Source organism: Drosophila mauritiana, chromosome 2R (genome assembly GCF_004382145.1).
Source record: "Drosophila mauritiana strain mau12 chromosome 2R, ASM438214v1, whole genome shotgun sequence".
NCBI classification, from domain to species: Eukaryota; Metazoa; Arthropoda; class Insecta; order Diptera; family Drosophilidae; genus Drosophila; species Drosophila mauritiana.
The window spans coordinates 10,842,850-10,865,490 of NC_046668.1; the positions used below are offsets into that span (position 1 = coordinate 10,842,850).

The 22,641-nt window shown below is 42.8% G+C and overlaps 10 protein-coding genes across 10 annotated transcripts; 8 read left to right on the forward strand and 2 right to left on the reverse strand.

The window, feature by feature from the left end:
• The first annotated feature begins 1,699 nt into the window (after window positions 1-1,699).
• Window positions 1,700-4,556, forward strand: LOC117137955 (endocuticle structural glycoprotein ABD-4). The gene is made up of 3 exons (XM_033299717.1): window positions 1,700-1,820; window positions 3,030-3,157; window positions 3,798-4,556. The coding sequence occupies exons 1-3, from the start codon at window positions 1,812-1,814 to the stop codon at window positions 4,063-4,065; spliced, it is 405 nt and encodes a 134-aa protein (XP_033155608.1). The 5' UTR covers window positions 1,700-1,811; the 3' UTR covers window positions 4,066-4,556.
• Window positions 4,557-5,588: 1,032 nt separating this feature from the next.
• Window positions 5,589-6,109, forward strand: LOC117137129 (endocuticle structural glycoprotein SgAbd-3). Its single transcript, XM_033298428.1, has 2 exons — window positions 5,589-5,725; window positions 5,784-6,109. Exons 1-2 carry the CDS (start codon window positions 5,613-5,615, stop codon window positions 6,049-6,051), a joined length of 381 nt encoding a protein of 126 aa, XP_033154319.1. The 5' UTR covers window positions 5,589-5,612; the 3' UTR covers window positions 6,052-6,109.
• A 1,316-nt stretch (window positions 6,110-7,425) lies between these two features.
• Window positions 7,426-8,125, forward strand: LOC117136763 (endocuticle structural glycoprotein SgAbd-4). The gene is made up of 2 exons (XM_033297798.1): window positions 7,426-7,648; window positions 7,731-8,125. The coding sequence occupies exons 1-2, from the start codon at window positions 7,482-7,484 to the stop codon at window positions 7,966-7,968; spliced, it is 405 nt and encodes a 134-aa protein (XP_033153689.1). The 5' UTR covers window positions 7,426-7,481; the 3' UTR covers window positions 7,969-8,125.
• Window positions 8,126-8,555: 430 nt separating this feature from the next.
• On the forward strand, window positions 8,556-9,258 carry LOC117138172. Its single transcript, XM_033300058.1, has 3 exons — window positions 8,556-8,642; window positions 8,705-9,028; window positions 9,079-9,258. The coding sequence occupies exons 1-3, from the start codon at window positions 8,559-8,561 to the stop codon at window positions 9,256-9,258; spliced, it is 588 nt and encodes a 195-aa protein (XP_033155949.1). The 5' UTR covers window positions 8,556-8,558.
• A 431-nt stretch (window positions 9,259-9,689) lies between these two features.
• Window positions 9,690-10,304, forward strand: LOC117138305. The gene is made up of 3 exons (XM_033300308.1): window positions 9,690-9,734; window positions 9,794-10,108; window positions 10,161-10,304. The coding sequence occupies exons 1-3, from the start codon at window positions 9,690-9,692 to the stop codon at window positions 10,302-10,304; spliced, it is 504 nt and encodes a 167-aa protein (XP_033156199.1).
• Window positions 10,305-10,621: 317 nt separating this feature from the next.
• Window positions 10,622-11,289, forward strand: LOC117138333. Its single transcript, XM_033300369.1, has 3 exons — window positions 10,622-10,684; window positions 10,753-11,070; window positions 11,119-11,289. Exons 1-3 carry the CDS (start codon window positions 10,622-10,624, stop codon window positions 11,287-11,289), a joined length of 552 nt encoding a protein of 183 aa, XP_033156260.1.
• A 2,408-nt stretch (window positions 11,290-13,697) lies between these two features.
• On the forward strand, window positions 13,698-14,944 carry LOC117136353 (endocuticle structural glycoprotein SgAbd-2). The gene is made up of 2 exons (XM_033297219.1): window positions 13,698-13,823; window positions 14,087-14,944. The coding sequence occupies exons 1-2, from the start codon at window positions 13,812-13,814 to the stop codon at window positions 14,645-14,647; spliced, it is 573 nt and encodes a 190-aa protein (XP_033153110.1). The 5' UTR covers window positions 13,698-13,811; the 3' UTR covers window positions 14,648-14,944.
• Window positions 14,945-15,758: 814 nt separating this feature from the next.
• On the forward strand, window positions 15,759-18,015 carry LOC117137009. Its single transcript, XM_033298198.1, has 2 exons — window positions 15,759-16,658; window positions 16,932-18,015. The coding sequence occupies exons 1-2, from the start codon at window positions 16,241-16,243 to the stop codon at window positions 17,915-17,917; spliced, it is 1,404 nt and encodes a 467-aa protein (XP_033154089.1). The 5' UTR covers window positions 15,759-16,240; the 3' UTR covers window positions 17,918-18,015.
• A 926-nt stretch (window positions 18,016-18,941) lies between these two features.
• On the reverse strand, window positions 18,942-22,280 carry LOC117138499 (4-coumarate--CoA ligase 1-like). The gene is made up of 6 exons (XM_033300628.1): window positions 22,134-22,280; window positions 21,860-22,067; window positions 21,617-21,803; window positions 21,445-21,561; window positions 20,449-21,387; window positions 18,942-19,004 (listed from the first exon to the last, which is right to left on the reverse strand). The coding sequence occupies exons 1-6, from the start codon at window positions 22,278-22,280 to the stop codon at window positions 18,959-18,961; spliced, it is 1,644 nt and encodes a 547-aa protein (XP_033156519.1). The 3' UTR covers window positions 18,942-18,958.
• Window positions 19,697-19,958, reverse strand: LOC117136690. The gene has a single exon (XM_033297704.1). The coding sequence runs from the start codon at window positions 19,879-19,881 to the stop codon at window positions 19,735-19,737; it is 147 nt and encodes a 48-aa protein (XP_033153595.1). The 5' UTR covers window positions 19,882-19,958; the 3' UTR covers window positions 19,697-19,734.
• Window positions 22,281-22,641: the final 361 nt, after the last annotated feature.

The window sequence follows — 22,641 nt, forward strand, 5'->3', positions numbered from 1 at the left end:
ATCTCATTAGACAGCCAGTTAAGTGGAAATAAACACATTTAAAGGTGCTACATTTAACATTAAAATTAACGCACACAAATGTCTTAATAATTATTACAAAAGGGTTAATCATAATAAGGCAATAATGGCCACAGACTTTGACTTCCACCTCGACGACTTCGCCTTTAACTTGGTTCGGCAATAGTTTGTACTCGAACTATATGGGTTTTCTTCGTTTTTCCGATCTTTTTTTTGCTTTTTTTGGTTGCCAAAGACAAAAACAATACAATACGGCCACAATCTTTGGGACAATCTTGTCACGAAATTCTGTCGCCGTCTGTGTCGCAGTTGCAGTTAACGGATGGGGAGATGGAGATGGGGGCTTCGGGCCGGTGGAGTTGCAGACAAAGTCTAAGAGTCTGGCCCCATCTGCTGGCCCAAAGCTATTCATTAGACGCGCCTACACTTTGGCAGCGACGACAACAACTTGGCGTTTAGCAATTTCTGGCATTTTGACCCCGTGCACGGCTTCAGTTTGAGGTCTGCCCATGGGTTTGGGTTTCGGTATGGGTTTCGGCATGGGTATGTGTAAAAAGGTTTGGGTTTGGTCTTTCGTACTGAACACTCGGCTTCGCTAGATGGCTGCCTGACTTTGATTGCAATGGCCGATTAATGCAGCGCATTTAAATGCAACGGTTCACCCCCAAAAAAAATCAATGGGCCTGCCCCATTTCGAGTCAGGTGGCAACGCCGGCGGCCGAGATCAGTATCATCATCGCTATTATAATTATCATTTATCTGGGGCGTATCCATCGACCGTTCTTCTTTCGTCGCTTGCTGGCTGCATACACTGAGGGAAATTCCACCAGCGAAATTTGGAAAATTTTGTAATCATTTGGTGTGCAATAAATAAGCAGTAACATTTCAAAACTTCGGAAAGATTTGTTTATAAATCGTTTCAAAAACAGTTTAGTTGTTCAGCAACTTGAAAATAAGTTCTATACCTTCAGCAGAACAATCTCTATAGTAAAGATTTTGATTTGAAAACTAGCTAGCTAAATTTTTAATATAGTATTTACTCCATTTTCTAATTACTCTTATCAACTTGATGCCTATGTACATACACATATTTTTTAAATCTTATACAATTTGCTATAAAACTAGATCATTGAATATTTAGATATTATAATCGTTATAGATAACGATTTGTATCGCTGTGTAACTATTTCCGCCGGCTGATGCAATTACCAAGCAATAGATTTAAATGGTGTAGACGCTCTGCAAAAACCTGAAGCAATTGCATAAATTACGTGTACTTAGTACCGAGTTGGTTCTTCATTTCCAGCCCAGAACAACTGGGCCTCCGCCGCAGTCGTCGCTTCTGCTGCTCTTTGGAAACGGCGACGTCGGCCGCGACTGCGACTGCGACTTAGGCGTTGAATCTTTAGTTTAGTTTGTCTTCTCTTTTCTCTGGCCAGCCACCTCGTCACCCACCAACCCACCCACCTACCTGTGCACCCATACCCATACCCATCCCCCTACTAGCCATGTTGCTAGTTGGTTGTTAGTTGTTCGTTGTTGGTTTTGGCCGTACTCGTGTCGCAGCTTTGCATCTTGGCTGTAACGTGTGTGTGTGTGTGTGCGACGCTTTGCCAACTGAAACTGAATTGTTTGCAGCCTCGCCAGTGCAATTTTCGTATAAATAGACTCACCTGCCGGCATTGGGCATCATTAAATAGCAACGTTCGTTCAATTAACAACTGCAGTGTGCTGAGGACCCAGACGAAAGGATACATTTGCCTTTTGGATTACACTACTGAGTTTCTAACAAGATGAAGAACGTAAGTGGGTGCCAAAGGAGTCGAGTGATCGGTGGTGTTATGTAACATACAAATAGGGAAAGTGTCAATAAGGAATAGAATCCCTGAAATTAGGTATACATTGTGGGACCATTTGTGAAAAAAAGTGATTAATAAAGTGATTATCACCAAGGCATTAACTTTATACATTTCAAGCCTCTGGTTCATATGGTAGATACTCCCAAAGACTAGTTCATATATTTGAGCATAATAAACATATTTCAGCAAAGCATTTGTAAAAATTGAAACTTGCAACGAGGTTTTAGTCATAAACCCATTGAAAGAAATCATTACTCAAACACACCAATTTTCCGAAATTCAAGTTTCATATTCGCAAATTGGTTGATTTCTAAAAAAATGTCAGATATAAAATTCCGTGGCAATCCACATCTTCTTCCACCAATTCCCATAAAACATATGAGCAGACATGCTCTGGCAGTAAAAGCCATCGTAAATCAATCGCCTAAGGTGAGCTTTTGATGCATTTATTATGGTTCAGGAAAAAAGCGAGGCCCTTTTGAGATGTTTTTTTCATTGGTTAAATCTTCCGCAATTATGAGGCTCGCCTGCCGTAAAGTCGGGTGCAAAAACATATAGCACATTGCCATTTGAATGGCTTAAAAGCCAAAGGCAATTAACGGATTCAGATTCCGAGGCAGCCTGCCAGCCACGCAAAGGTCAGAGTCAGACCCACGGACCAACACCTGGCAGCTGTCCATCGGACTGAAAAGTTCAGACACGAAATTGGAATCCCAGATGGAAAACGAAACCCATTCAGCTCGCTTCAGCGACAATTGCCCAAGAGTCGATCTCGAACTGGGGTGAGCTCCAAGTGGCCAAAAAGTGAGAAGTAAGCCCAACTTACCAACTCCGATGAGGCAGTGGAACACGCCCCTTCATTTCCAAGCTCTTTTGTGTAAAAGTTAATTGAGTCAGTCGACATTAGATGTGTGTGAGTGTGTGGAAATGTGGAAAATATTTAATTGGCATCTATTTGGCGACCTCAAAACGGTGTCTAAAAAGCCCGGTATGTGAGAACAGCAAATAAAATAGCGAAGATAGCTAAGGCAATAAATCTCTCGGAGCTCGGGGACGTTGCATAATAGCACTCATAGCATCGGGCACGATTTCAAGATGTTTATTAGCTCGGCTAACATTGCGGAACTCTCCATTTCGTCTTGCCTTCGACAGTTTGCTCTCTGTCTGCTGGCCACCGCCTTGATGAGCTGCTGCCAGGCTGCTCCCCAAAAGGCGGAGGAGCCCATCGCCATCATCAGCCAGGAGTCCAACATTGAGCCAGATGGATCCTACAACTACGCGTAAGTGAACTGAATACTTAAGATAGATTAGCTCAATATTAATTGATTAACTTAGAGTCCTTAGTGAGATATACATTATAATCTCTTGAATATATTTCATACGTCATTATAATACGTGTAAATTAGCTATTTACACGTTAATTGAACTTCAAACTTTAATTATCGCATGTATTTAAAACCCATTATAGTTAAAAGCCGGGCCTGAAAAACCTTAGTTATTTAGCAATTAATATCTGTCTGTTTCTAAAAAGCATATTTTGTAGCATACTTTGGGGATAAAAGATCTAAATTTCAGTTTTTAAGAAACAGCCTAAAGTGACTTACAAAGTTTAAGACCAACGATAATCCCCCAACACCACTTTTCCCTCAATCCGTTGGCAAAACCAGCTATTGGTTTCCATTAGAATCAGAAAAAATATGCTAATAAAGCTAACGAAATATGGATTAGTGAGCCATATTTAAATAGAAGTCTGCGCAGAAATGCTAAAAGTTAAACAGTTGATTGAATTTTAATTCGATTTGCTTGGCGCCAGACGAATGATGCATAAAAACGAGGTGATATTGAGCTTTTTATTATATAGATTTATAGCAAGATTTCAAGGAGAATTCGATTAGACCCTACTAATTTATATGCTTGCAGCTACGAGACGGCCAATGGAATCAAAGCTGAGGAGACCGGAACCCTGAAGAAGGCCACCTCGGCGGACTCCAGTGATGTGATCATCGCCCGGGGATCGGTGTCGTACACCTCGCCCGAGGGCAACCTGATCACCCTGAACTACTCCGCCGATGATGAGAACGGTTTCCAGCCGCAGGGCGATCATCTGCCCACTCCGCCACCAATCCCGCCAGCGATCCAGAAGGCCCTGGACTACCTGCTCAGCTTGCCTCCGGCAAAGCGTCGTTAGGAGTGGATTACCCGCCAGATGTTGACCTACGATTCTGACCAACCTCGATTCTGATGTGTAGATGCTGCGCTGTTGCTGCAAGTTGATTGCTGCCCAACACCCCACTCCCAATCCCTAGACAATCACACATAAGACACAAGCCAAGGGCTGCAACCTGCGCCTCCTCCTACTTCTTTGCCCACTCGGGAGGTCAAAGGTCGGCCAAATCCACTGACTGAAGAACACACACACACACTCAAACGGATGTGAGGGACAACACGACACGAGAACCACACGATGATACTGATAGCCCAGTCTGATTTCTTGCTTTCTTCCAACGAACTCTACTACTCTATGCGAATCTCTTCAGATCTTTTAGTCGCCGGAACTCTGCCATTTTCGGACTCATGTGATATCGTCGATTTATCAATGAAATCAACAAGGAAAATGTAAAAAAAAAAATACACGCAAACAAGAAATTAACTAAATAATATACAGGAATATTATCAACAGCGAACTTTGTGTAAATAGTCTGTAAATTAGAACCATTTACACGTAGTCTTAGCCAAGATGTCGATGAGGATTCCTCGTTGATTCCTCGTTGCGTCGAGAATTATACAAACTCTTGTGAAGAACAATGATGATATTCTTTAGCCTTAGCTGCAAATAAAGAATTAAAGATTCTTTCGAAAAGTTAACAAATCAGTTGTTTAATTATGTGGACATGCCCGAATCGGTAAACCCAATGGCCTCTAATAATCCTTAATAGTCCAAGTATCAATGGACTGCACCTGGTTTCAGAACAGCTTTTGACATCTAAAGCAAACCACTCCCACTGACACTGATTATCTCGCGGATTGTATATTCATCCGATGTTTGGAGCTTCTGTCGTGGTCATAAATCTAGATTCACAATTCCCCCAAATAGCAGCGATGACAAACGCCGAAAGGAATTAATGCATTCTCACAACTGGTTTCATCCGTCCAGATGCACACACATATTGAGAATATGGCTTACATAGGACTTTAGATCGCTTGGCGGCTATTCATAGACTATGCCCAAAAATAACGTCTCGTTCTATTGTTCCACTCTGTTTTGCACTTCAAGGCGAGATTTAGATGTGATAGATTCATCTTATGCAAAGTGGCCAGACGCAGGCTGGCAAAAATGTGGTCAAGTTGGTTAGGAATCGCCGAGAACCAGAATAGGAGTGATGCCGATGACGAGTGCCCACTGAAGATGGCACCACATTACTATTATTTATATTTATTTGTATTTGTATTTGTATTTGAAAAACAATGTGGGGGCAGGCCGGAATAGTCTGCACCAAATTTCACACCCATTTTCGAAAGGCCAGCAACGAACGGAACGCGGGGCAAAACGAGTTCAATATTATTTATTGCTCACATTTTAATTTCATGTTAAATATTTTAGTACAGGAATTCTATCGCCAATTCCGTTGCCTATATAAGAGTCTTTGTTTACCGCTGGGATCACCAGTCGAACCGAGACACCAGTTTGGATTGCATTGCAGTGATATCGAAATAGAGCGGAATAGAGATCCCAACATGAAGTACCTAATGTTGATTGCCCTGTTTGTGGTCGCTGCTTCGGCGACGGACAACGATGATCCGATTTCCCAGGAATCCAATGTGGAGTACAATGGCAAATACCATTATCAGTGAGTTGATTGTGCAATTGAAGCTCTCATACGACTAATCCATACGTTATTAACCCAGTTATGAGCTGAAAGACGGCTCAAAGGCCACTCAGGATGGAGTTTTAAAGTCCGTAAATGCCGATCACAATGGGGAGTCGGTCAATGGAAAGTACTCCTTCGTTTCCGACGATGGAAAGACCTATGTTGTATCCTACACGGCGGACGAGAACGGATACCAAGCAGTTGGCGATCACCTGCCCACGCCGCCACCCACGCCGGTGTCCGTTCTGAAGGCTCTGGAGTACATCCGCCTGCATCCGTACAAGACGCCCGAAGAGAAGCCATAGTCAGCCAACTAGAACTAAGCCAGAATGTGATTGGAACCAAAAGAACTGAGAAAAATATTAAAAGATAATATCTAAAAACAACAAGTCGAAATATTGCGTAGCCGGAAACAAAAGAGTTGAAATACATTTCGACGATGATGAGAGAGATATTCAGGGCTGAAGCTCGGCAGAGATTCCCCCCACTTTGCAGAGGCACTGCGTCATGTGTGCCAAAATGTGTGTTAAATTTGCCTTACTTAGCAGTTTTTGGCTCTGCTGGCCATCTCGCTAAACAATTACTAATTGAAAGCTAAATTGTTAAATAAGCAAGCAATCGATGCCCAAGCAGAGTGGCAAAAATCTCAAGGCCGTAACCGAAATCAGTTTAAGTGAGATTCAGATTGAGAGGCAGCGCCATTAGAACTTCGACCGGACAAAATCAATGGGTATTATGCAAGCCCTACAGAAACCGAAAGTGTGATTCGGAATTGTTTAACTCGTTTTAATTTACAATAACATGTTAATTCTAAAGCCAAACAAACGCAGAACGTTGGCTATTCGGGAAAAAGGTTGGAGAACATTTCTCTTACCCCGAAATTGATCAGATATGTATCGAAGAAGAATTGAAATTTTTGTCGCTCGGCTCTTTTGTTTTTGGGCTTTTATTCAAACGAAGTTCATTGACCATTCCGTTCCCGCAAGTTTCTAGGCTCTATGACACAATTGTGGTTAATATTCGCAGCATATAGCCATCATTTGGGTATCTGTAAGTTCGCAGTGTTATCAATTCGATTTATGGCCAACAATACTCTACATTTTTTATGGCGTTCACCGTTAGCTTTTCGGCCGGCAAATATTTCCCTAATTGAAACGTGATCGGATTGCCAAATCCGGAATACGATATGACTTATGGAAAAATTTGACAAATTGTGTAAGAACTTGCAGGGCATACCAGCACTCCTTCAACTCAAATCCTTAACGGAATCCCCAGGAACTGGCTGTGGACTCAGCGGAACTAACCGAGGTGAGCCCCGACTCCCAGAAGAATATATATGTTATTCTGCTCAGACGAATCACGTAGCCTGTCCAGATCTGGCGATATGTGGCTGTGGCGCGGGGTGGAGGGCAGTAAACTGTCACCTGTTGACATCGTCGCTCCATCTTCATCTCTTTTGGCGGTGCGATCTGATGTTTACTCATCGCGGGGCAATAAAACCGAAACCAAAATCCAAAAAAAAAGGCAAGAAAAGAAGTCACAGCGCCCGCTCGTAATTTCTGCGAGTACTTCGAAGCTTATCTAGTGCGCCCATCGTAATGGCAATCGTAAGCAGCCGAAGCCACGGACCAGAGTATAAAAAGCCCGGCTCTCGATTGGGCAGTCAACAGTCGCTCGCTGGATACCGCCCACACTTAACACTCCGTGCCAGGATATATACGCCACCCCCTTCGATATGTACAAGTTAGTCTTCCTCGTCAGCTCCGCCCTGCTGCTCAGCTATGTCCTGGCCAGACCCCAGGATCTGCGGGCGGGAGCCCCGAGTGCCACGACCACCACCACAGCTGCCACCATTGTCAAGCAGGATAATGTAAACAACGCCGACGGCAGCTTCAACAGCAGGTGAGCTACAGAGATGATATATAGCATAATCATTTTGGAATCGGATCAGAATGTAACACCGATCTCTTCCACAACCATATAGCTACGAGACCTCGAACGGAATACGCGTGGAAAACATTGGCTATCTGAAGAAGATCATCGTTCCCAAGACCGAGACCTCCGATGGCCAGGTGATCGACGAACACGAGGAGCTCGTACTGGTCCAGACCGGATCCTACAGCTACAGCGATCCCGATGGCAATCTTATCACCCTGCGCTACGTGGCCGACGAGAACGGATTCCAGCCGGAGGGTGACCATCTGCCGGTGGCACCTCAATAGTTTAACATATGACCATAGTTGTCCATAGATGTCCCCTGTAATATTTCGCTTGAAAGTATTATGCACTGCCTGAATGCCATACGAAATTGAAATGTCTACATTCCGTAGTTAGTCTTAAGCAAACACACACACTAAAATAAATATTGGAAACGATAATGAAAACGACAACTGAAGTGAACTTACTTCTCAGCCTCGCGTGGCCTATAACATTACATTACCAAATTGCCCTTCACGCTTGCGGTTAACACTGATGATCCCCAAGTGGAGACCAGATGGGTTGGGATGCTGATGCTGGTGGTCATGAGCCAACTGCCGGATTTGTTTACACTGATGGCACAGCTATGGTAAAAGCCCCCAGCTCCGAATGACATTGATGCCGATATGGATACGGCTAGGAGGAATTGGGTACCGAGTGTGTTGGCCCAACTCAATGGGGCGTACGAGAATAACCACACGCACACACAAGCAAGTCGTTTAATTACTTAATAATGCGTATGATTAAACAGTCATTAGATGTGGATTATGCCACTTGATCAGAGGGTAATGTGGGACGATCGTGGGATTAGTTGATCGACCATTGAGACACGGGAATGTTGCCAATAATCTGGTGGTTCGGCATTATAGTATGCAGTCTACTGCGTATACATCTTACAGATACGGCCAAGCTGACTCCAGTGGGTGTTGAAACCAATCTAATCCAAGAAATATCTTAGCATATATAATTTATTTGCCACAGAACATGGGCTACTATATAGAAATGAAGCAAATGGATTGCGTGGGCAATCCCAACTATTTCACGGACCTTTACTGCAGGATCATACCACCCAAAAACCGGACCATGGAGGCATCTGTGAATATTATGCAACAGTTGAGCGCCTTCAGTGGTTCACTTCGAGTATCCATACCCAATGCCAGGAAGGTCATAACCCAGATATTCGACATCACCTTCGATGTGTGCAAGGTGCTGCGTGAACGCAAGCGGAAGATTCTCATCGATCTTTTGGTCAACACTTTGGCCAGGAACAGCAATGCAAAGGCTTGGAGATGTCCTTTTCCAAAGGTATTTAATATGTTTAATAAAAAATAGTCACCTAAAACACATCTCTACAGGGTAAATTTGAATCGAGAAACATTTCGGTTACCGATCTGCCGCCAATGCTAGCCGAATCGGAGTTTTTTGTGCACTTGGACTTCTTTATACCCAAGGTGGCCATTGCCATGAATGTCACCTTGCATGGGCATCTCTATGAGATTGCAAAGGAAAGGAACAGGCGGAAGAAATATTTGTAATTTCCAATGTACACATAATTCAAATAAATGTATGTAATTCAAAGAGAAGAAACAAACTTTAATATGGTTTTTATTGACATATATTCATAATTTTTACACAATAATTTTACAGCTTTTTTACATGGCTTTGCCTTTAAATTTCTGCATACTTTGTGGCGGTAAGTTTTTAGCAATAATCGCGAATGATATCTGGCCTCAAACTAAGCCTATAGTATATAGTTTTGCATTTAGTTAACTGTTAACATAGCAAAGTCGTTCTTTCAAATGAATTGTTTCGCTCGATTGGGAATTTAAATTATCCAGATAAGCAATTATGTTTCGAACTGGTAATTGCTTAAATTCCGATATAATATCTATCGGTAAACAGCCCAATTTAGTTTGCCACCGACCGATCGACAGTAATGTTCTACATAGGACTAAGCTGCTTACGGATGATTTTGATACTCATCCACGTGTTTCATTATACCGAAGCCAAGGTAATGCATTGCTAATAAATTGATTATTCGAATAAACAAATAAACCACCATAATTTTAGAGGCGTTTACGATGGGATTGCTTCGACTGCCAGATGGGACCTCAGTATGCTGATCAGATGACATGCCAAATTGGCGGCACACGGCGCTCCCTGTTGAATGTGGAGCTGAAACTGCTGACGGAACTCGATCAAATTAAGGTTTACATAAAGATCTCGACGAGATTCAAGTCAACAACTTTGTATCGGAAATTCTTCGACATTACCTTCGATGGGTGTCGTGTTATATCCGATATGGTTCAGGGAACCATGGTATCGAACATGTTCAACGCGGTCGTTAAGTCGAGCAATCAACCACGAAAGTGCCCGGTCAAAGAGGTTATATCAATGATTTTTTATTGTATATTATGTTCTAAAGTCAACATTACAGGGTACCATTTACTATCATAATATAAGCATCGAAGACGCCTTACCTATGTTTGTGCCTTCCGCCCAGTTGTTTATTCAAGTTGATTTCTACGCTCGCCGTCAGTTGTACTTGAACGTAAGCCTAAGAGGAGAAATTACTGAGTAACAAATATATGAATACCAAATTGTTCCATTTCCATGTTTTATACATACCTGGAAAAATAAGTAGAAACGTAGTATTTTTAGTTCTATGATTTGTAGACCACTTAACGAACTGACCGCATTTAGCGGCCATAAACGAAGACATTAACGCTTAAAAAGTGAGCTCGATTGGTAACAAAACCCCAATTTAAATGCAATCACGATAAATATCAATTATTGGGGTATAATTATGAAAACCATCGCGACTATTTTCACTTATTGTCCGTGTTGGGGCTTTTAAAACAGACAGTAGTAATTGATCAGAGCTGCAATTACGACATCATGGCTCAATTTCAATTGATGATTCTGCTCATTTTCTTGGCTAGCCAAAGCGAATCAGCCAAGGTTTTTTTATACGGATATAATATTCAGACTTAGACTTCTGATCAACTATTATTTAGACATTTACAAAGGCCCACCTAAAACTGATGTGGAAAACATTCAACTGCGTCACTAATCCGGATTACATTTCCCAACACAAGTGCTTCATTGTAGAACCTGAGAAGTCCGTGATCACCGCTGAGCTGCAATACATCAAGGATCTTGCCCAATTTAATGCCACTTTTAAGCTGTTCATGCCTCGTAAGCCTTCCCGCAGTTTTCAGAAAGTAATCGATGTGAATGTGGACATATGCCAGTTTGCCAAGGGAATTCATGGCCACAGATTTATGACAATTGTCATCAAAGCCTTCGGAAAGCAGGCATCTCAGCTGAAGTGTCCTCATCCCAAGGTAATACTGACTTTTAATATTAAAATCAATTCTAAAACGATTTTCCAGGGCCTTTACGTTTACCCCAACATCAATATTGCCGAAAATTTGCCAGCCTTCTTGCCAGAGACCGATTTTAAAATCGAAATGAATTTTCTGTCACCCGAAACACACGTTTTCAATACAACTCTCACTGGTTTCCTGTATGATCCCATCAAAAGGAAAGCAAAGACTACCTAACTAACTTAAGTGAATAAAATGTTTAATAGCAGCTAAAGTGGCTGAGACAATTTGTACCGCTTAAAAATTAATCAAGTGCCATATGGCCAGGCCACTTGTCACACCAGCGGTACGTGATCTTTATGTCAAGTTAAGTTCCGCTGACGATTGGCTCAAAATCGCCACTGGAGCATTATTTACGAGTCAAGCTCAAGATTGGCCGCATCGACAAGGCATTCCATTTCACAACCGGCACGGCGGCAGCCTGAATATTTATGGCCAGCAACGTGGTTCTGTTAGCCAAGTTGGCTCTCTGCCATAAAGCCAAATCCGAACGGAATGGAACGGAACCCAAATGTCAAATGTTGTTCATAAGAACGACAAATGCTAAGAATGTAAGGGTGAAATCGTTTGACATTTGCAGATGCTGCAATTTCCCCATGCCGGCAGCAACAGGTCAGTGTGTGAGTGGGCCACAGTAGTGGGTAGTGGGTTGTGGGATGGTTCGGTTTCATGGTGAGCATCTGCGAATCTGTGGTGGTGCACTCGAAAGCTAACCTTGCCCAGCTTTCGTTTTTTATTTTCATTTTCGTCCGTGCGTGGAGCTGCAACTCTACGAGTTGCACAACCTGCAATGAATCATCAGCAACAGCAGCAACATCAACACACACGGCAGCAACATTGCAAACCGGGGGCTTGGCGGGCGTTTGACTTGGTGTCGTGGGTGCGGAAGACGAAGAGTTGGCCAAAACACGATGGCCCAGAGGGAGGCGGAGTCGTTTGTCGCAATAGGCGTTGGAGTTTGGCAGCATTTCGGGCTTTATTGCCGGCACTTCGTCGGTTGTTGCACTCGCTGCATATTGTCCCTTGCAAGTTGATCGTCTCCTATGATTGAATTTTTCTCTTATTTCTTTACTACGCCTGATGTTTGTTTATTTGTTCTCTTTGGCCGAAAATGCACTGTAGATTAACCCAATTGTTTGGCAACTAATTAACATTTGCCAAGACACGGGCCCGCTTTGAACTCAATTATCGTCTTGCCTCATCTGCCAGGCACTTTGGCTGTTACAACAATTCGCGCTTCGCTGGTGTTGGTATTGGATCCGCCAAGCTGCCGCAATTACAAGAATGCGAATCTGAATCTGAGTCCGAGTGCGAATTTGAAAACGAATCCGAAACCGAAGCCGCGAGGGAGCAGCATCTTGGATGCACTTCAAATGCGCTTCAGTCGCGCGAGAGAGGGAGAGAGCCGACTGTCGCTTTTGGCCAAGTCAACAACGAAAGCAAAGCAAAAAAAACTCGTTCTGGCTTGTTTCTAAATAACGGCATTGTGAAGATGAACGACCGGACGCGCTGGCGGGGGACGGACATTTTGCAGACATTTGAGCCGGGCCTACGAGCGGGCCAAATACGAACACCGACAATAAGCCGGGCTAAGATGGGTGCCGGTATAAAAGGGGCTCAAAGAGGCCAAAAGAGTAAGTAAGTATGTAATATATAAGTAAGTTTAATATATTAGCTATTTTTTCTTTTCTTTCTATCATTAAAACAAAAGACTTAGGAAACGAACTTGTTGTTTCATAAAAGGCCAAGAGTTTTTATAAGTATGTAATATATAAGTTAATTTTGTTTTAAATTTTTTCATATTAGCTGTTTTTACTATAAAATGTCTCAAAAAATATTTCATAAGAATTTTCTTGAATTAAAACAAAAGACTTAGGAAACGAACTTGGGATTTCATTAAAGAATCCTAAGATTTTGGGATGATAAAAAAGCACAGAAATTATTAAAATTATTATTATTATTATTATTATATTTTTAGAGCTAATTTTGTTTTACTCAAAAAATAATAATGCTATTCAATATAAGCGCAAATTATTTTTTTCGTTTTATGAGAATGGAATTAGGAAACGAATAGGAAGTTGGAATTTGAACGTCGTAACCTAAACAATAAAATAGAAAACTATGAATCCCAAATTTTTTGCAGAAAATTATTAAAGATTATTAGCATTACCTTTATAGTTTATCATAGTTCTGGAATTCCTTCTGAAATCATACTGCCGCAGCCCCTGAAATAGCCTCAAACGAGAGCGACAGTGAATTGTTTTTTTTTTACGATTTTAGCATTTAAGCGTCGTCGAGCCTACAAACAACAATTACCGATCGGTCGGATCAGACAGCTAACAAAAAATAAGAGCTTCTATGGCAAATTCCACTTCCACTCCCATCTTCATCGGCAACTGCAACTGCATCTCCATCTGCAACTTCATCTCCATTAGAAACTCCATCTCCAGCAGAAATAGCAAATGCACGCTCTCCCATGGAGGCTCATCTGTGTGGGTATGGACACGAGTGCAACAGGAGGATCGGATCGGGTCGGAGCAGAGCGAATCGCCTATATAAGACCAAAATAGGGCCGCGCTTGGCACAGTGTCTAACGGAGCTGCTTTCACTAGCCAGTGCGATCAGTGCCAGCCAAACGGGCGACAAAGCGGGACAAATCAGTGGAATACAGTGGATAAGCGGCAGAGACTCCTTGCGAAATGAAAGTGCTCGTAAGTGGTTCACATAACCAATAATTCAAACCCGTTGGATTTTTCAATACGGTCAAGTGATTCTCGATGAATGATTGGCAAACATTGCATCAGTTTGATCTTCCTAAATATGCAATTTAATGGCTTATATTACATCTAAAGGATAGTATTATATACTCTTTTTTGTGATTATTTTGTTTGGAAATCGTAATGCATCGAATTTCTTACAATTAATTTATGTATGTACATGAGTTTGTAAGCTTAAGCTTATCTTATCCTTTCAGATACTTCTTGTGCTGTTGGCCATTTCCTGTCAAGGACAACACCACCATCAGCATCAGCACCAAAATGTGAACAACATACCACGCGATGACAAACCAGATCATCATCGCCATGAAGATCACCGAGAGACCAGCACCTGGATACCCATAATCAAGTACAACAAGGAGCAGAGTGACGATGGAAGCTATAAAACAGAATACGAGACGGGCAATAGCATCATTCATGAGGAGACCGGTTTCCTCAAGGACTTCGACACAAATCCCAATGGCGTGTTGGTTCAGCATGGCCAATACTCCTACCAATCCCCCGAGGGAACTCTGGTCAATGTGCAGTACACGGCCGACGAGAATGGATTCAGGGCCACCGGCGATCACATTCCTACTCCGCCGGCCATTCCTGAGGAGATACAGAAGGGATTGGACCAGATCTACGCCGGCATCAAACTGCAACAGGAGCGTCTGGAGCAGAGGGCCAAGACAGATCCAGACTTTGCGAGGAAACTGGAAGAGCGACGAGTGGCCAACCAGAATGGCCAGTACATCGGTCTGCTGGAGAACCAATAGACAAGCTCCGCCCATTCCATTCCCCCACCGAACCGATGATCCTGGAAACGTAACTCCTTCGCATTCTATATCAACAACAACAAGACTGTGATTACATTCTGCAAGCTCTTCCAAATCCAAATCGCTGTACCACACTGAATGATAATCGTTTAATAACTTTTGAATTTCCCACTAAGTACCATAAAACCAACAGACAGGGGCGCTCAATCAAATTAATAATATTTTATTAACGAGTGTGAAAGTTTCGCTGCTTTGAAACAATAAAAGAAAACTAACGTTTCCATTATGCCGAACCGACTTGATGATGGATTTACCATATTTTCTGGCATTATTTTTTCCGTTTTACAGCTGACCATATCCACGATGTTCAGACAAACGTGACAAAGCGTTTATGGGTCCTCATTATTTTCTCAAAGTGTTTCCCCATTTACCGTGCATCTTTCGTTGCTTTATTGTTTACTTCGCAGATCGAATTACGTTAGTTTGTTGATCCCATTCCATGCAGGTTGGGTTTTCCAATTTTCCATATTTCTACATCGCCGCCATGGACATTTTCTTTCGAGAGGAGTTTCTCGACTGGTTGCCAGTTGCATAATTACGACAGATTTTCCAGTGCCATTCGACTTGTCTTCGGGGGCAGGCGTTGCATGTGGGAAGGCTGAGGAAGCCAGTTGAAGTGGTCCACGAATGGGTTACTGGCGTAGCCCCGATTCCCGCCGAGAAACATCTTCGTTCTGCCAATTATTTAACGTAGGCTACCTTTACCGTTTGGCATTTCGAAAAGTGTAGCCCTTGGCTACGCAAATATAGAAACCAAAAACCACTGTCATCAGGTTGAAAGAACAAACAACCGAATAACCTTTTGGGCCACAAAACGGCAAACGATTTGGCCACCTAACATATTTGCATAAAACGTAAACACATTGACTATACTATGCGGTTATTTCTAGCTGAAGATAAATCAAATCCGCTGCATTTTCACCAACGCCGTAGAAACAGACCCCAAAAGCGGGGCCCCGAAGAATGTTTATTCGCCATTAAGTTTCAACGCTCTTGCGCATAATTAAGACGAAAAAAAAACCATATAATAACGAAGCCGAACAAAGGAAAATTTCTATGGCCCGTGATTAGAAAGAATCTTTCTTGTGGGCTTGTGCGGCGCTGGAATTGATTTGGCCAACTCAGTTGCCGTTTACAAGCCGTCGCGTGCAGATCGCAAATCGCCAGCAAAAGAGATACTTCCTCTACAATATACAATATCTATAAGAAAGCTGAAGATCGAATTCGCAAGAGCGTTAAACCGAAAACTGGTAGCGGTAGTACCAATCTTTGTTTGTGGGGAGTGAATAGAAATGGGGAAGTGAAGTGGTTGAGCGACAGAAAAGTGAAGATGTGAAGAGCTGTAGATGTGAATATTACATTGACATCGAAGGCCAGTCAAAGAAAAAATAACAGAAACCAAAAATCAAACAATAGATTGTTATTGTGGCTGCTGAAAACGAGAATGAATCAATAAACCTATTAAAACTAACTGTAAACTTGAAAAGTAGCACAGCATCTGCAAAAAAGAAGATAGACGTTTTCAATTTAAATATGGTTAGTCATTGGAAAAAGTGTCTACTGTGGTCGCTGATAGCCCTCAGTGGCTGCCAGCTAATTGCCCCACAGCAGCTGCAGGGTCCTCCTCGTCCCAGGGGGCGTATACGCATTGCGGATATGCAAAATCCCGCTTCAGTAGGCGGAGCACCTGCTCAGGCCTTGGGAAACTGGCCAAGTGTGCCGGCTGCAGACCCCATCAGTTCCACTGTGCACACCCACATTCCACTGTGGCGCGAGGAGACCGCCCCCCTGCCGGCCACGCCCAGTCAGGAGGCGGTGGTGTACGGCAACTGGAAGCCAGAGCATCCGGAGAGGCCTGAAAGGGTGGACACGAAAATCGAGTCGGATCCACAGCCCAAGGAGCGGGCCTACGGACGCTTGGAAGCCATGCTAATGGGATTGCCGACAGATGGTAAGATTTTAGCTACGAATATGATTTTCCTATTAATATTAGTATCATGTAATACATGCGAACGCTGCTGGGAGTTAATGGTTAGTCGATTATTTAAAAGGTTAATCATATTTTTAATTAACTCATTTATTAAAATACAATGTTATGATATTGATTTTATGATAGCTATATTGAAAGCTAGACATGTGCTTAAATATATAAGTGCATGTGGTGTTTTATATAGTCTCTGTTCCTAAATTTTTTGCTCATGTCTTAAATACTTCTTTACCACAGCTATTGATGCCAAGCCATCAAAATCCAGCGAAGAGCTGACCGCTCCTATTGCCCCTGGTGGCTACCAGAATCCTGCCTATTCCCGACCAGACAGTCGTGAAAGTTCGGCAGAGAAATATGGACGCCGGCGCATCAGCACTCAGCAGGCGCCACAACAATTCGAGGTGGCCAGGGTTAACGATTCGGAGCCCATATTGAAGGCAATATCCAAGCAGATCAACGAGTCCGTGGAGACGACGACGGACAATCGAAGGAATTCCAAGAATTCCGCCGACGACAACTGGTTGCCCTTGCCGTATCCGTATCCCTACGATACCACAATGCCAGCTCCACCTGCAACGAGCTCCATGGTTCCAGGATTTATGCAATCCTCGGTGGTGCATCCACCTGTTCCAACTCAGCCCACTAGATCCACGGCGGGTCTATTAAACTGGCCCACCGATTTCATAGACAGCACATCTCTTACGGTAAGCACCGAAAGGATAGATGGGATCATTCAGGGGAGCATTGACCGGCGCGACGAGAGCGTCTCTGATCCTGTGGACGAGTACAAGTACTACGAGGATTCTCTCAACTCCGCCCAGATGCACAGCGAACTGAGTGTTCCAGAGACCGTGCCGCTGAATATTACCCGGGTAGGCATCCCGTACGAGGATCGAAATGCCTCTGAGGAGCCGACCATATGTGTTCCTCTCACCGTATCGGAAACTTCGCTTTCCTCCGACAGCATTGTGCCCCAGGTGGTGGAGGTCGAAAGGGTCTACTGCTTCCCCCTTCCCAAGGTGGAGATACGTCCTGGTCATGCTCGTCCGCAGGTGGAACAGGTGACGAGGGAGCAGGAGATACTGGAGGCAGATATGGATATACAGCCAACGGAAGCGGCTATACCGAGTAATTCCGGAGCCGGATCCCCGCGAAGATCACTTGGAACACTCGCGGTGCTCCTCTTTATTGCTTGGAGCTTCCGGCCAGAAATTAGTATTTAGATTAAGTATCACTTGACCTTAACACAACTCAGGGGCTATACGCTACACTTACTTAAAAATTAAACCTAAGCCAACACATGAAATTCACTGCTTTTGTATTTTGGAAGGAAATAGATGACTTGTTTAGCTCTAAAAAGAATATATATTTTATATATTTCAATGAATTTAGAATAACTCTTTATTCTACGAGTAAAGAGTATAATTAAAGTGTGAATAGTATGAGCATTTAAATTGGGATTAGTCGATTGTTGAAGTCGTAAACAAGAACTTTTTTTAATTAATTTATTTATTAAGGCATACGGGGAAGTCTTGAAGCCCCTTTGTGTCCTTCTTACCTATTAATTCAGCCCATTTTGGGCTCGCCGGCTAACTATAGTTAGCTTTTTCAAATTTACAGTAATTTAACTAAAATTACATAACAATCACATATAACAAATAGGATTTAAGATAAGCGTCAGCTTCTGCGGACCCTTGTCAAAGGAGATCGGGTAATGAGATCCCTCGGTTGCCTTCTATTGAGCCTCCTTGGTGGGCGAGATCTATTTAGAGCGCTGGCCAGTCGATTTCTGTGGCGCTCCAGCCTGTCATGGTATCTGCTCGAGTGCTGGTTTATTTCGTCAAATACCGTTGCTAGTTGCTAGGTCTCTGTGCAGAGTGGTGTTTCGGACAAACCACTCGCAGCCGGTGATAAGTCATGCTACCTTATTTTGAATAGCCTGGATCCTTTTGATTTGGCTGTCGCATGCCAAGCCCCAGATTTGGCACCCATACTTCCAGTTTGGTGCTAAGATCTGTTTGTAAATTGTCAGCTTGTTGGATAGCGACAATTTACTGCGCGAACAAAGTAGCCAGTAGTGCTTCGCCACCTTAGCACGTATGCGCGTTCTGATGTCGGTCACATGGTTGGAAAATGTGAGGCTGCGATCCAGAAGCACTCCAAGGTACTTTGCTGCGTTCGGCTGTGGTACGGGGGCTTCCTCGATGTAGACGGGCGGTGGCGTTCTCCGCTTTAAAGTAAGGCAGACGTTGTTGGATTTACTGCTATTGCTGTCGATTGTTGAAGTCGTAAACAAGAACTGATAACGACCTGCAAATAAGTTGATAATGAATTCTTAATCATTCCTTATCTCTGTGGATTTTATGATTAACAATTTCATTCATAAAAAAATACTATTTGTTGTAGAAGTCGTAAAACTTTTAACGTCTGGCATGAGTTAATTGCTGGCCTTTTTTTTTGTTATATGAAAGTTATTCCATTGGCATTGCTCGAATTTTCTTAGTTAGTCCAGCTCACCACGCCATATGCTTCACAATCTCCTGGACCCTAACCACTTGGGCAGCCGCCTCATCACCAAGCCGCTCAACATTGATGCCCACCACGCAAACCTCCTGCTTTTGGGGAATCCTTGAGATAGTGGTCTGATGTCTCTGATGAAGTCTATTTAATAACCTACATATACATATATGATATGTGCATAGAATGCAAATTCTGATCTTGCTTATACATCATACCGAAACAATCTATATTTGTGGCCCAACACATCGTTTTTTGATTGCTTAGACGAAATGAATCTAATCGAATGTTTATCATGCTGACTACGAAGTTTTTCGAATCTAATCAGTCAAGCGTCAGAGTGGAAAGAATCAATCAAACTAAGGTCCAAGACCTTAGTAAGTTAGTTTTCGAATGTTATCTCCCCCACACGAACTGCTTTGAAAAACTATTGCTAAGGATAGATTTCTTAGTTTCCATGCTGTTATTAAAACAGCCAAGTTTGGTTAATGTTCAGAAATTATTTATTTGTTGTTATCAATTCTTAACCCCGCACGGGCTCATACTGGCAATAGTTATCTTTGAAGACGAAATGTACAGGACATTGTCTGATAATTTCATACGAGGATGCCATGCCCAGTCCAACCATCAAAAGCATGAGCTTCAAACAGGAAAATCGGCTGATCAGCATTTTAAAGTTGGATTTGATGGTGTTGAAAGGAAGCTCAAGTAAACACGTTCACTGTGTTATATCGCACTAAGCACTAGTTCACTGAGCCTCAAATTTTACAATTTATAGCAGTTTCGAAAGCCGCTTTTAATATAAAACAGTCATCTTAACACATCTACTTAACACAAATATATTCCTCTCGTCGCAAAAACTATTAAATATTATTTAATTATTTTTTTAAGTACTATTCAGTTTTTCAACACCCTATTATTGTGTAAATCACTTGAAATGGTTAAAGTTGAATACATAGACTTAGACGCGGCACGTGTTTGTTGCCACGCTCCCAGAACCAGACAGGAAGGAAAATATTTAACAGCTTAAGATTATCAAGTTTGTTCAGATTTTAATGTTAGTCCCCCATATATATATTCCAGTTAAGTAAAGGGTATCTGATAGTCAGGGAAGTCGACTACAGCATTCTCTCTTGTTTTTAATTTATATCAATTTTGAATAGCAAAATTCTCATTTGGCACTATCAGTTAATTTTTAATTTTACCAGGAGGGTTCCTGAAATCTTATTTCACATACCCCTTTTTCGCATCGAATTCCTGTCGCGCCAGCCGACGAAGTGTCTTTCCATTGGGATTGGCTGGTAGTTTGTCCGTAAACTGAACGCCAGCATGGAGCTGCTTTTGAATAGAGGGAAGTCTCTTGGCCACATGATCCGCAATCTCTATAGCGGTAATTGAGGAACCATTACGCTTCACCACCAGTGCACCAGCAGCATCGCCCTGCTGCTCATCGATGCTGATGACGCACACTTCCTCCACGTCGGGCAACTCTGAGATGACGCCCTCGATCTCAGAGGGCCAGTATTGGTTTCCCTGGTACTTGAGGATCTCCTTCTTGCGGTCCACCACATAGAGCTGGTTCTGGTCATCAAAGTAGCCCAGATCGCCAGTATGAAACCACCCTTCGGAGTCCTGCGTTTGTTGAGTCTCCACGGGTTTACCATAGTATCCTTTCCACGGAAGGCCTGTGTGCACATAGATCTCGCCCTGCTCGTTGTAACCTAGGCTCTTGCCATCATCGTCCACGATCCGAATCCTTATGCCCGGTATCGGCTTGCCTGCAGTGTTGACATTTCCGAGTCCAATATTAAAGGCCACTATACCCACCTCAGTCATTCCGTATCCTGAAGACAAGAATGCATTTGGACAGAGCTCTTGCATTTTCTTCAATGTGGTCATCGATGTAAACCCGCCTACATAGACCACACTACATATGGAAGACAAAGCTTCGATAGTCGCTCCGGGAAATGCGATCAGGGTAGACATATGGCATGGAAGCAAAATAACTGTGTTGATTCTGTACTTCTCAACAAGATTGACGAAGTAGTCCGGTGAAAATGGTTTGTTAGTTATAATCCGGGTGCAGCCAACCACAGTGCTGTAAAGGAATAAGCTTAGGCCACTGTACCAATCCAGACCACTGGCAGAAAACACAACCATTTCGCTGTTCATCATACTGTAAGAGTAACAAGCAATAAAGAACCTCATAAAATAATGTATCAAAAATGCTCACAAGTTCTCCATAAAAAGAGTTCTGTTGGAAATGCAGACAGCCTTGGGTAAGCCAGTCGTTCCCGAAGAGCAGACGATTGCCGCAGTCTGTTCACCTCCTTCCTTTAGAGGTTCTGGCCTAGGATAGGAATTATTAGTTTCCCATTCGTGGAGATATCACACTGAAAACTCACTGGTAAAACATTTCTGTGGTAGTTGGCTCCAGAAGGCTGTCGATATGGGGCACTCCTTCAACGGAGTCTGTGACCGTGATAAGTTCTGGCTTCCATCCTTCAGTCGCAGCACGGAGTTTCTCGTAGTCCTGACCATCGCAGAATATCACAGTTGGTTTGGTTATCGAGAAAATGTGTGTCAAGGTGGCTAAAGTCAAGAAGATTAATATGGTTATGTAAATCGAATGACCTTTGATCACCAACCTTCGTCCGACACTGGATTGACCGCATGGAATGGTGTTCCATTTAAAAGACATGCCACTGCCACAGGAGTTACGTATGTAGAGTTTCTGGCCGCGATGCCAATTATATCTGGATAGTTCAGTCCCTTTTTCTTGAGGATCTGGGCGATTCGAATGGCCCAAGTAATCCCCTGCTCAAAGGTCATTTCCACACCATCCACATCGTTTATCTGTTGAGGAGATTGCCAGTGTTATCGAGGGCAATTACTCGTTCAATTTTATTCGATTGAACTCACCTGACAAACGTTTCTGGGCCAGTTCTTCATCACTTTGAATATTATACTACCAAGGGATGTCTCATCGGTGTAGGTGTTAACCCGCTTGGCTCCACTCCAGATCCGCTCCGTCAGATCGTAAGTTGTTGGGTAATGCAATCCTTGCATTGTTGGGTCGTTCCTTTCCGAAATCAAAAATACTTCTGCCAGTCGGAGGTAGAAAAGACTGTATTTATAGCGGAAAAGAACTTCAAAAAACTACCAGTAATAGATGACCTGCCCCAGGTGCCTAATCTCATCTTATCTGAAGTCGTTCCAAGGGGTAATGACCGAGGGGGAAATACATATCAAACTGTTAGTGGATGATAAGATGGTGCTTAAAATCACATCATTAAACAAACATTTTATTATTACCTATTCTGTTAGCAAAAAGTATAGTAAATCCTTTGAATACGAATATATAAGGATATAATGAAGTCACAAATTATTAATTAGCTGTCAAATTATATTATTATTAACACAAGCAAAT